Source organism: Rhinoraja longicauda, chromosome 32 (genome assembly GCF_053455715.1).
Source record: "Rhinoraja longicauda isolate Sanriku21f chromosome 32, sRhiLon1.1, whole genome shotgun sequence".
Classification (NCBI taxonomy): domain Eukaryota; kingdom Metazoa; phylum Chordata; class Chondrichthyes; order Rajiformes; family Arhynchobatidae; genus Rhinoraja; species Rhinoraja longicauda.
In genome coordinates, this window is record NC_135984.1 from 29,273,355 (window position 1) to 29,286,656 (window position 13,302).

Here is a 13,302-nt window from a genome sequence, read left to right on the forward strand (position 1 = left end):
GGAGTATGGTGTGCAGTTCTGGTCGCCAAATTATTGGAAGGATGTCGACAAAATGGAGAGGGTACAGAGGAGATTTACTAGAATGTTGCCTGGGTTTCAGCACTTAAGCTACAGAGAGAGGTTGAGCAGGTTGGGTCTTTATTCTTTGGAGCGTAGAAGGTTGAGGGGGGACTTGATAGAGGTTTTTTAAATTTTGAGAGGGACGGACAGAGTTGACGTGGGTAGGCTTTTCCCTTTGAGAGTGGGGAAGATTCCAACAAGGGGACATAGCTTCAGAATTGAGGGACAAAAGTTTAGGGGTAACATGAGGGGTAACTTCTTTACTCAGAGGGTGGTGGCTGTATGGAATGGGCTTCCGGTGGAAGTGGTGGAGGCAGGCTCGATTTTATTATTTAAGAGTAAATTGGATAGGTATATGGATAAGAGGGGATTGGAGGGTTATGGTTTGAGTGCAGGTAGATGAGACTAGGTCAGGGAGAGTGGTCGGCGTGGACTGGTAGGGCCGTACGGGCCTGTTGCCGTGCTGTAGTTATATGGTTATATAGAAGAGGCCCTAGTGAGAGCCTCATCTATAATGGAAGAGGGGAAGCCCCGTTTCCTAAAGAATGAGGACATCTCTGATGCTCTAGTGTGAAACACCTCATCCTGGGCGCAGATGCGGCGTAGATGGAGGAATTGGGAGTAGGGGATAGACTTTTTGCAGGAGACAGGGTGGGAAGGAGTGTAGTCCAGATAGCTGTGGGAGTCAGTGGGTTTATAGTAGATGTCGGTCACCAGTTTGTGGAATTCTCTGCCTCAGAATGCAGTGGAGGCCAATTCTCTGAATGCATTCAAGAGAGAGCTAGATAGAGCTCTTAAGGATAGCGGAGTCAGGGGGTATGGGGAGAAGGCAGGAACGGGGTACTGATTGAGAATGATCAGCCATGATGACATTGAATGGTGGTGCTGGCTCAAAGGACCGAATGGCCTCCTCCTGCATCTATTGTCTATTGTCTGTCTCCTGTGATGGAGAAGGCCTCATGGGCAGCACAGGGAATAATGGAATGTGTAATGAAAGATGCAGAAACAGAACACTTTGAGATGAATTGTCCCGAGTGTGTAGGATTGTGCTAGTGTAAGGGGTTATTGCTGGGTCAGTGCGGACTCAGTGGGCCAAAGGGCCTGTCTCCATGCTGTATCTCTAAAGTCTAATATAAAGTGCTTTACTTCGATTTAAGTTTCTGATCTTGTATTGAATTAAATCACTTTCAGTCTTAAGTCAATTGTAGTGCAAACCTTAGGGATTGTAACATCTAGTCCTATTAATCAATCAACTTCCCTAATGTTATGATCACTTTCTGTGAAAGGTCCCTTCAATACAAGATTAATAACTAATTATTTTTTTACTTCACACCATAAGATCTAAAACTGCCTTTTCTCAAGATAGTTACTCACTTATCAAAAACCCATCACCATGCACCACATTACTACCATTAACAGCCAACATGTAGTCTACAGATATTTGTGCCATTGATTTTGATATCTTGTTTAAAGTTTGTGTACATTCAAGTGAAGGGTCTCCAGTTCCAGTGGTTCTATGTAATATGGAGCTGTGCTGCTTGTACTCCTTCAACAGAACCTACTTCCTGTTCCCACCTCCCCTTGTCCTGCTTCTGATGGACCATGACAGCCGGATTCTCCCTCCCCTCCCACTTTGTTTCCTCTCCAGCCCCGAGGAGATGACATAAACCCTGACATTGAACACACCCCCGAACTCCACTACGTCCCTTTTCACCCCTCTAATCTGAATGGCACCCTAGACATAGAACAGCACAGTAAAGACACAAAAGCATCAGCGGGTCAGGCAGTATCTCTAGAGAGAAGGAATGGGTGATGTTTCGAGTCGAGACCCTTCTTCAGACTTTGTCTCGACCCGAAACGTCACCCATTCTTTCTCTCCAGAGATGCTGCCTGTCCAGTTGAGTTACTCCAGCAATTTGTGTCTTCGGTTTAAACCGGCATCTGCAGTTCCTTCCTACAGCACAGTAAAGAATGACCCCTTCTCCACAATGTCTGTGGCGAACATGATGCGAGGTTAAAATCATCTACTTTGCCTGCATGTAATCCATAACTTCATTCCTGTACATGCATGTGCCAACATAAAAGCCTCTTAAATGCCACGATTATATCTGCCTCCACCACCACCCTGGCAGCAGGTTCCAGGCATCAATCACTCTCTTTGTAAAAAACATTGCCCCTCTCACCACAAAGCAATGCCCTTCAGTCTTTGCCATTTCCACCCTGGGGGAAAGGTGCTGACTGTCTATGTCTACCCTGCTGTAGTCGGTTCACTTCTCACCCTCTAGTCTGGGTTCAGCCACACAGGCTGAAGGATCCCTGTATTGAAGATAGACACAAAATGCTTGAGCAACTCAACGGGACAGGCAGCGTCTCTGAAGAGAAGGAATGGGTGACATTTTGGGTCGAGACCCTTCTTCAGATGCTGAATGACTGAAGGGTCTCGACCCGAAACGTCGCCCATTCCTTCTCTCCTGAGATGCTGCCTGACCTGCTGAGTTACTCCAGCATTTTGTGAATAAATACCATCGATTTGTACCAGCATCTGCAGTTATTTTCTTATACTACCTGTACTGGGTGGATGTACAAGTACTGACCCTCAATACAGCCCTCCCACTGCCCAGACCTTCTTCACTCACAGCCACCACCCACCCCTGCCCCTCCCACTGCCCAGACCTTCTTCACTCACAGCCACCACCCACCCCTGCCCCTCCCACTGCCCAGACCTTCTTCACTCACAGCCACCACCCACCCCTGCCCCTCCTGACAGAACACTGTTATTCTCTAACTCACAGCTGAAGGGAAATGAAACACACATTTAATCAAAAGTGAAAGAACCGCTGATTGCACAGATGAAATCAATAGCACTGGAACAGTGACTTTAGCAGAATAATACACAATATTTTATTTAAATCTCCCTTATACACAGAGCATTGGCTCCCAGCTCGCATTAAATTAAGGTCATTATTTACATGCTGTGATTTACGGGCAGCAGGCTGGCACTCCTGCATTCTCTCGCCACCACTGGAGCCAGTGCCCAAGGTGCCAGGGCACTGGCCGGCGTGAAAGAGCGTTGTGTGTTGCTCGTTCCTCAGGATAGGCATGGTTGCTGCTCCTATGCTGACTTGGCCTCCTCCTCAGCCTCCACCTCCTCTGTCGAGGGGATGGAGTTTTTCTTTGGCCTCCCCTTGGGTTTGGTCGGAGCCTCCTGCCCTCCTTTCAGCACCTGCATGGAAGAAATGGGGTCCAACATCAGGCAAGTGATAGAAGGTCATGGGGGGAGATGGCAAGCCCATCCATACACTCCCTGAGTGAACATCTAATGTACACAGAACAGGCAGACTGGGTTGGACATACGGTGTCTGTTCATCTGCACTGAGGGGGGATAATATTGCTGTGACTTCCTGATATTGCAGCAAAGAAATGCACCCAGTCCCACCTGGCCAGACCTAACCGTAATTAATGATAAAACTTTAAGAACTAGAGCTCTAAAATATTGGAGGAATTGTGGACGCAATAATTGGAGAGAAAGTCGGACAGGATTGAGCAGACACCAAATGCCCCATTGGTACCACGAAGTCGGTGGATTCAAGATTCAAGATAGCTTTATTGTCATCCAAATTGGACGAAATTCAGTCACCCACAGTCCAACAACAAAAGCATCAAAATAGGCATTAAAATTACACAACCCCCAAAACACACAAAAGAAACATCCATCAAGAAAACATCCATCACAGTGAGTCTCCTCCAGTCCTCTCCTCACTGTGATGGAAGGCCACAATGTCTTTTCCCTTCTCCTGCCATCTTCTCCCGCAGTCAGGTTGTTGTGGTTGCAGGCCGCGCCGGACGGTCCGCAGCGGGCCGAGCCTAAGGCGAGTCGCAGCCGCTCCCGCAGCCTCCGAGGACGGCCGGCTCCGCTGATGGTAAGTCCGATCCGCAGGCTCTGCGAACCAGAGCCCTGGAGGCCGACAACTCCAGGAGTTGGGCCGATGGTAGACCGCAGCAGGAACGGAGACAACACCCAGAAAACAAAGGTCGGGTCTCCGTTCGGAAGGGACACCTATTTACAATTTTACAGTTCCCCCCCTCCCCCCTACATACACACATAGTACACAAACACAAAAACACCACATCACAACTACAATTAAGACAAAAAAACAACAAAAACACAAAGACAAATGGACCGCAGGTAAGCCGCAGGTGCTATGGCAGCGCCACCATTTGAGGAGGGTAACGAGAAGGAAACTCTCCAGGCAGCCATCCCACCTGCAGCAGAAGAACATTCTTAACCTACTTGATCTCCCAGTGGCTCAGCACTTCAACTCCCCCTCCCATTCCCAATCTGACCTTTCTGTCCTGGGTCTACTCCATTGTCAGAGTGAGGCCCAGCACAAATTGGAGGAACAGCACCTCATATTTCGCTTGGATAGTTTACACCCCAGCGGTATGAACATTGACTTCTCTAACTTCAGATAGTCACTGCTTTCCCTCTCTATCCCCTCCCCATTCCCAATTCTCCCACTAGTTTTCCTGTCTCCGACTACATGGCGGGACTTTCATATGAAGAAAGACTGGATAGACTAGGCTTATACTCGCTGGAATTTAGAAGACTGAGGGGGGATCTTATAGAAACATATAAAATTCTTAAGGGGTTGGAGAGGCTAGATGCGGGAAGATTGTTCCCGATGTTGGGGAAGTCCAGAACCAGGGGTCACAGCTTAAGGATAAGGGGGAAGTCTTTTAGGACCGAGATGAGAAAACATTTCTTCACACAGAGAGTGGTGAGTCTGTGGAATTCTCTGCCACAGAAGGTAGTTGAGGCCAGTTCATGGGCTATATTTAAGAGGCAGTTAGATTTGGCCCTTTTTGCTAAAGAGGTCAGGGGTAGGGAGAGAAGGCAGGTACAGGTTATTGAGCCGGATGATCAGCCATGATCATATTGAATGGCGGTGCAGGCTCGAAGGGCCGAATGGCCTACTCCTGCACCTATTTTCTATGTTTCCATGTTTCTATACATTATATCTTTGTCCCGCCCCTTCCCCTGATATCAGTCTGAAGAAGGGTCTCGACCCGAAATGTCACCCATTCCTTCTCTCCCGAGATGCTGCCTGACCCGCTGAGTTACTCCAGCATTTTGTGTCTACCTGCAGAAAAACATTCAATGTATGCCACTCATGGGCATCTCGGACATGGCTGAATTGACAATAAATGTAGTGACTATTGTCCAGTAGAATCATAGGAACAACCAGCACAGAAGCAGGCCCTTCGGTCCACCGAGACCAGTGATCACCCCATACACGAGCACTATCCTACACACAATTTACAATTTTACCAAAGCCAATTAATCAAAAAACCTGTACGTCTTTGGAATGTGGGAGGAAACTGATCGTGGAGAAAACCCGCGCAGTTCCAGGGAGAACATACAAACTGCGCAAAGACAGTACCCGAAGTCAGGATCGAACCCGTGTCTCTGCCACTGTAAGGCACGGACTGGGTGCGGCCCTATCAAGGGAAGTGCTCTGTGAGAAACGTGCGAGTCTTGGGTTGCGAGTCTTCGGCGAGGAGAGGCTGAGGGAGGACGCCACACCGAAAGCTGGAGAGGGTGAGACGCAAGAAGGAAATGTCAAGCAAGCTGATTCAATGTGATGCTTGCAGGATGTGGGAGGTCAGGGACACTGCTGGTGCCTCTCGCTGCTACAAGTGTGAGAAGTGTATCCAGGTTCAGCTCCTGAAGGACCGTGAAGGGGAACTGGAGAAACAAGTGGATGACCTCAGGTTCGTCCGAGAAACTGCGTCATTCCTGGACAAGTCCTACAGTGAGATTGTTACACCAAAGGTACTGGAAGAGAGAAGGTGGGTGACGGTGAGAAAGGGAAGGAAACTTGTTGTATCTCATGAGAACAGGTTCACCCACTTGGAAGCTGTCGGGGAAGAAGACGTTACCACACTGAGCAGCAGACAGGTTTGCAAAGCAAAACGTGCTGTTGAGCCAAAACCAAAGAGGCCAACGTCAGGCAACGCCGTGGGAGTAGGAGACTCCATTGTGAGAGGTACGGGCAGGGGTTTCTGCAGCAACAGGCGGGATTCGAGGATGTTGTGCAGCCTCCCTGGTGCCAGGATCCAGGATGTCACGGACAGAGTGCAGAAAATCCTCAAGGGCAAAGGTGAACAGCCGGAGGTGGTCATGCATGTCGGCACAAACGACGTCGGAAAGAAGGGGATGGCTATTCTGTAGCGTGACTTTAGAGAGCTCGGAAAAATGTTGAAAAGCAGGACCTCCAGGGTCTCTGGTTTGCTTCCAGTTGCTCGTGCTGGTGAAGGCAGGAACAGGGAGATACGGGACCTGAACGTGTGGCTGAGAAGCTGGTGCAGGGGGCAGGGATTTAGATTCTTAGTCAACTGGGATCTGTTTTGGGGCAAGAGGGAATTGTACAAAAGGGACGGATTGCGCCTTAACAGGTGGGGGACCAGCATTCTGGTGGGCAGGTTTGCCACTGCTACACGGGTGGTTTTAAACTAAATAGGGGGGAGGGCTGTGTGTCAAATGGGATAGTCAAGGATGGAGTTAAAGGGAAAGAGAGTAAAGGGATAGTTAATGACCCCAGAATAAACAGGAAAGAAAGCTGACAAAGGGATAGGAGAGAATGGCCAGGTGTAATAGGGATCGATGTGAAAGGTGAGGTGAGTAATGGATTAAAAGTATTGTATATGAATGCGCGAAGTATAAGAAGCAAAGTAGATGAGCTTGAGGCTCAGTTAGAGGTTGGTAGGTATGACATTGTGGGGATTACAGAGACGTGGCTGCAGGAGGATCGGGCCTGGGAACTTAATATTCAGGGTTATACATCCTATAGAAAGGACAGGCAGGTGGGCAGAGGGGGTGGGGTAGCTCTGCTGGTGAGGGACGAAATTCAGTCCTTTGAGAAGGGTGACATAGGGACTGATGAGGTAGAGTCACTGTGGATAGAGTTGAGGAATTGTAAAGGTAAGAAGACACTAATTGGAGTTATCTACAGACCCCCAAATAGTAGCCCGGATGTAGGGTGTAAGATGCAGCAGGAGTTAAATTGGCATGTAACAAAGGTAATGCCACTGTGGTGATGGGGGATTTCAATATGCAGGTAGACTGGGAAAATAATATTGGTTCTGGGCCCCAAGAAAGAGAGTTTGTAGAGTGCCTCTGAGATGGATTCTTACAGCAGCTTGTAATGGAGCCTACCAGAGAAAGGGCAATTCTGGATTTAGTGTTGTCCAATGAACCAGATTTGATAAGAGAACTTGAGGTAAAGGAGCCGCTTGGAGGTAGTGATCATAATATGATTAGTTTTAATCTGCAATTTGAGAGGGTGAAGGTTAAATCGGAAGTGTCAGTGTTGCAGTTGAACAAAGGGATTATGAACGCATGAGAGAGGAGCTGGCCAAGGTAGACTGGAAAGGGATCCTACCTAGCAGGAATGACGGTGGAACAGCAATGGCAGGAATTTCTGGGCATAATCCGGAAGATGCAAGATCATTTCATTCCAAAGTGGAAGAAAGATTCTAAGGGGAGTAGGAGGCAACCGTGGCTGATACGGGAAGTTAGGGGTGGAAAAAAACTAAAAGAAAAGATGTATAACACAGCAAAGAGTAGTGGGAAGCCAGAGGATTGGGAAACTTTCATAAGACACCAGAAGGTAACAAAACGGGCAATACGGGCTGAAAAGACAAAGTACGAGGGGAAGCTGGCCAAGAATATAAAGAAGTACAGTAAAAGCTTCTTTCTTCCATTATAGATGAGGCTCTCAATAGGGCCTCCTCTATATCCCGCAGCTCCGCTCTTGCTCCCCCTCCCACCATTCATAACAAGGACAGAATCCCCCTCATTCTCACCTTCCACCCCACCAGCCAGCGTATCCAACAAATCATCCGCCAACATTTCCGTCACCTCCAACGGGACCCCACCACTGGCCATATCTTCCCATCCCCTCCCCTTTCTGCATTCTGCAGAGACCGTTCCCTCCGTAACTCCCTCGTCCACTCGTCCCTTCCTACCCAAACCACCCCCTCCCCAGGCACTTTCCCCTGCAACCGCAGGAGATGCAACACCTGTCCCTTTACCTCCCCCCTCAATTCCATCCAAAGACCCAAACAGTCTTTCCAGGTGAGACAGAGGTTCACCTGCACCTCCTCCAACCTCATCTATTGCATCCGCTGCTCTAGATGTCAACTTCTTTACATCGGCGAAACCAAACGCAGGCTCGGCGATCGTTTCGCTCAACACCTTCGCTCAGACCGCCTTAACTAACCTGATCTCTGAATGGCTGAGCACTTCAACTCCCCCTCCCATTCCCAGTCTGACCTTTCTGTCATGGGCCTCCTCCAGTGCCATAGTGAGTCCCACTGGAACTTGGAGGAACAGCACCTCATATTTCACTTGGGCAGCTTGCAGCCCAAGATAGTTGCACTTTAGATAGTTCCTCTGTCCCTCTCTTCCCCTCCCCCTTCCCAGATCTCCCTCTATCTTCCTGTCTCCACCTATATCCGTCCTTTGTCCCTCCCCCGACATCAGTCTGAAGAAGGGTCTCGACCCGAAACGTCACCCATTCCTTCTCTCCTGAGATGCTGCCTGACCTGCTGAGTTACTGTAAAATTTTGTGATCCCTTCGATTTGTACCAGCATCTGCAGTTACTTTCCTACAAAAGCTTCTTTAGATAAGTTAAGAGAAAAAGATTAGCAAAGACAAATGTGGGTCCCTTGAAGGCAGACTGGGGTGAAATTATTATAGATAACAAGGAAATGGCAGAAGAGTTGAATAGGTACTTTGGATCTGTCTTCACTAAGGAAGACACAAACAATCTCCCAGATGTACTAGAGGACAGAGGATCCAGGGGGATAGAGGAACTGAAAGAAATTTGCATTAGGCAAGAAATAGTATTGGGTAGACTGATGGGACTGAAGGTTGATAAATCCCCAGGGCCTGATGGTCTGCATCCCAAGGTACTCAGGGAGGTAGCTCTAGAAATAGTGGATGCATTGGTGATCATTTTCCAATGTTCAATAGATTCAGGATCAGTTCCGGTTTGGGAACATCTTTGTTTCCTTGTTCACTGTGCCATTCTCCACACAGCAGTTGATGTAGGAGAGCACAGTGGATGCGTATTCCTCCAGGTCAACCTCTGAACCACAGGTAGCCTGTTGTGCAAACTGGTCCCATTCGGTGCGATCAAAGCAGTCCTGGAGTTGTAGGGTGGCATCCTCGGGCCATATTTTGACTGTCTTTATTGTAGGTTTGGTCTTGCGGATGAGGGGTTTATATGCGGGCAGTAGAAACAGTGAGAGGTGATCGGATTGTCCCAGACGTGGGCAGGGGAGAGCTCTGTAGGCGTCCTTTACGTTGTCCCAGCTACCCTAGTCCCAAATGCCTGCGCTTGGTCTGTATCCCTCCAAACCTGTCCTATCCATGTACCTGTCTAACTGTTTCTTAAACGTTGGGATAATCCCAGCCTCAACTACCTCCTCTGGCAGCTTGTTCCATACACCCACCACTCTTTGTGTGAAAATGTTACCCCTCAGATTCCTATTAAATCTTTTCCCCTTCACCTTGAACCTATGTCCTCTGGTCCTAGATTCCCCATCTCTCGGCAAGCGATTCTGTGCATCTACCCGATCCATTCCTCTCATGATTTTGTACACCTCTATAAGATCACCCCTCATCCTCCTGCGCTCCAAGGAATAGAGACCCAGTCTCCTCAACCTCTCCCTATAGCTCACACCCTCTAGTCCTGGCAATATCCTTGTAAATCTTCTCTGTATCCTTTCAAGCTTAACAATATCTTTCCTATAACATGATGCCCAGAACTGAACACAATATTCTAAATGCGGTCTCACCAATGTCTTACACAACTGCAACATGACCTCCCAACTTCTATACAATACTCTGACTGATGAAGGCCAAAATGCAAAAAGGCTTTTTGACCACCTTATCTACCTGCGACTCATAGAAACACAGAAACTTAGAAAATAGGTGCAGGAGGAGGCCATTTGGCCCTTCGAACCAGCACCGCCATTCATTGTAAAGACGTACAGGTATGTAGGTTAATTGGCTGGGTAAATGTAAAAATTGTCCTTAGTGGGTGTAGGATAGTGTTAATGTACGGGGATCACTGGGCGGCACGGACTTGGTGGGCCGAAAAGGCCTGTTTCCGGCTGTATATATATGATATGATGATATGATGATATTGTGATCATGGCTAATTATCTACAACCAGTAACCTGTGCCTGCCGTCTCGCCATATACCTTGATTCCACTAGTCCCTAGAGCTCTATCGAACTCTCTTTTAAATTCATCCAGTGAATTGGCCTCCACTGCCCTCTGTGGCAGAGAATTCCACAAATTCACAACTCTCTGGGTGAAAAAGTTTCTTCTCACCTCAGTTTTAAATAGCCTCCACTTTATTCTTAGACTGTGTCCCCAACATTGGGAACATTTTTCCTGCATCATTTTATAATTGTATACATTTCTATAAGATCCCCTCTCATTCTTCTAAACTCCAGTGAATACAAGCCTTGTTTTTCCATTCTTTCCTCATATGACAGTCCCTCCATCCCAGGGATTAACCTCGTGAACCTACGCTGCACTGCCTCAATAGCAAGGATGTCCTTCCTCAACTTAGGAGACCAAAACAGCACACAATACTCCAGATGTAGCCTCACCAGGGGCCTATACAACTGCAGGAGGACTTCTTTGCTCCTGTACTCAAATCCTCTCGTTATGACTCATCCTTCAAGGAACCATGCACCTGCACTCCTAGATCCCTCTGCTCTACAACACTACCCAGAGGCCTACCATTTACTGTGTAGGTCCTGCCCTTGTTGGACATTGCAAAATGCAAAACCTCACACTTCTCTGTATTAAATTCCATCAACCATTCCTCAGCCCACCAGGCCCATCGATCCTGATCCTGCTGCAATCTTTCACAACCATATTCACTATCTGTAAAACTACCCACTTTTGTATCATCAGCAAACTTGCTAATCTTGCCCTGTATTTTCTCATCTAAATCATTGATGTAGATGACAAACAGTAACGGACCCAGCACTGATCCCTGAGGCACACCACTAGTCACAGGCATCCAGTCTGAGAAGCAACCTTCCACCATCACCCTCTGCTTCCTTCCATTCAGCTACCTCTTGGATCCCATGCGATCTAACCTTCCAGAGCAGCCTACCATGCGGAACCTTGTCGAACGCCTTGCTGAAGTCCATGTACACAACATCTACAGCTCTGCCCTCATCAACCTTATTGGTCACGTCTTCAAAAAAGCTCAATCAAATTTTTGAGACACGACCTCTCATGCACAAAACCATCCCTAATCAGCCTTTGCCCATCCAAATGCCTGTATACCTATCCCTCAGAATATTCTCTGGTAACTTTCCAGTTACCAATGCTAAGCTCACGGGCCTATAGTTCCCAGTATTTTCCCCGCAGCCCTTCTTGAAAAGAGGCACAACATTTGCCACCCTCCAGTCTCCTGTAATTAAGGATGACACGTAAATTTCATCCAGGGCTCACGCAATTCCCTCTCTGGTTTCCCACAATGTTCGTGGATATACCTGATCAGGCCCTGGAGATGTGCCTACCTTCATACAACATAGTACTTCAGTACTTCTTCGACGGTAACGCTGACGTCCCGTGAATCTCCGCTGCACTCCCTCTGTGGCACATACGTCCTTCTCTGGAAATGATTCTGTATATCTACACTATCTATACATGTTATAATTATATGTATCACTATCGGGTCACGCCTCAGCCTCCTTCACTCCAGGGAAAGCAATCCCAGCCTATCCAATCTCTCCTCAGAGCCAAAGTCCAACATACAACTTCTCTAACTTCAGATAGTCCCTGCTTTCCCTCTCCATCCCCTTCCCCTTCCCAGTTCTCCCACCTGTCTTCCTGTCTCTGACTACATCCTATCTTTGTCCCGCCCCTTCCTTGACATCAGTCTGAAGAAGGGTCTCGACCCGAAATGTCACCCATTTCTTCACTCCAGAGATGCTGCCTGACCCGCTGAGTTATTCCAGCATTTTGTGTCTACCTTCGATTTAAACCAGCATCTGCAGTTTTCTTTCCCACATCTTTCCAACATCCGTGCACCATCCTGGCAAATCTCCTCTACACTCCCAGCACAATCACATCCTCCCAAAAGAGTGGTGACCGGAACAGCACACAGCACTCAAGGTAAGTCTTACGAGTGTTTTATAAACTTTTATATTCTATACCCCAACCCATGAAGGCAAGCATTACAAATGCCTTCGTCAAAACCAGCGTGACTGTGTTGTCACATTCAAGGAACTATGGACTTGAACTCCAAGGTCTCTCTGTTCATCAACGTTCCTTACATCCTATCATTTACTGCATATGTCCTTACTGTATGTCATAATCTGCTTGGGTAGTTTATAAGCCAACGGTATAGACAATAGACAATAGACCATAGGTGCAGGAGGAGGCCATTCGGACCTTCGAGCCAGCACCGCCATTCAATGTGATCATGGCTGATCATTCTCAATCAGTACCCCGTTCCTGCCCTCTCCCTATACCCCTGACTCCTTAAGAGCTCTATCTAGCTCTCTCTTGAATGCATTCAAAGAATTGGCATCCGCTGCCTTCTAAGGCAGAGAATTCCACAGATTCGCAACTCTCTGACTGAAAAGGTTTTTCCTCATCTCAGTTCTAAATGGCCTACCCCTTATTCTTAAACTGTGGCCCTTTGTTCTGGACTCCCCCAACATTGGGAACATGTTTCCTGCCTCTAACGTGTCCAACCCCTTAATAATCTTAAACGTTTCGATAAGATCCCCTCTCATCCATCTAAATTCCAGTGTATACAAGCCGAGTCGCTCCAGTCTTTGAACATATGACAGTCCCGCCATTCCGGGAATTAACCTAGTAAACCTACGCAACACGCCCTCAATAGCAAAAATATCCTTCCTCAAATTTGGAGACCAAAACTGCACACAGTACTCCAGGTGCGGTCTCACTAGGGCCCTGTACAACTGCAGAAGGACCTCTTTGCTCCTATACTCAACTCCTCTTGTTATGAAGGCCAACATTCCATTGGCTTTCTTCACTGCCTGCTGTACCTGCATGCTTCCTTTCAGTGACTGATGCACTAGGACACCCAGATCTCGTTGTACGTCCCCTTTTCCTAACTTGACACCATTCAGATAATACTCTGCCTTCCTATTCTTACCACCAAAGTGGATAA

The 13,302-nt window shown here is 47.7% G+C and overlaps 1 protein-coding gene across 1 annotated transcript in view; it reads right to left on the reverse strand.

Moving 5' to 3' along the window:
- Nucleotides 1-3,023: 3,023 nt before the first annotated feature.
- Nucleotides 3,024-13,302, reverse strand: part of barx2 (BARX homeobox 2) — a 64,381-nt gene continuing 54,102 nt past the window's right edge. Inside the window, exon 4 of the mRNA XM_078426722.1 lies at nt 3,024-3,283. Within this exon, the coding sequence (XP_078282848.1) occupies nt 3,173-3,283 (111 nt within the window). The 3' untranslated portion in view covers nt 3,024-3,172. The remainder of the gene's footprint in view (nt 3,284-13,302) is intronic.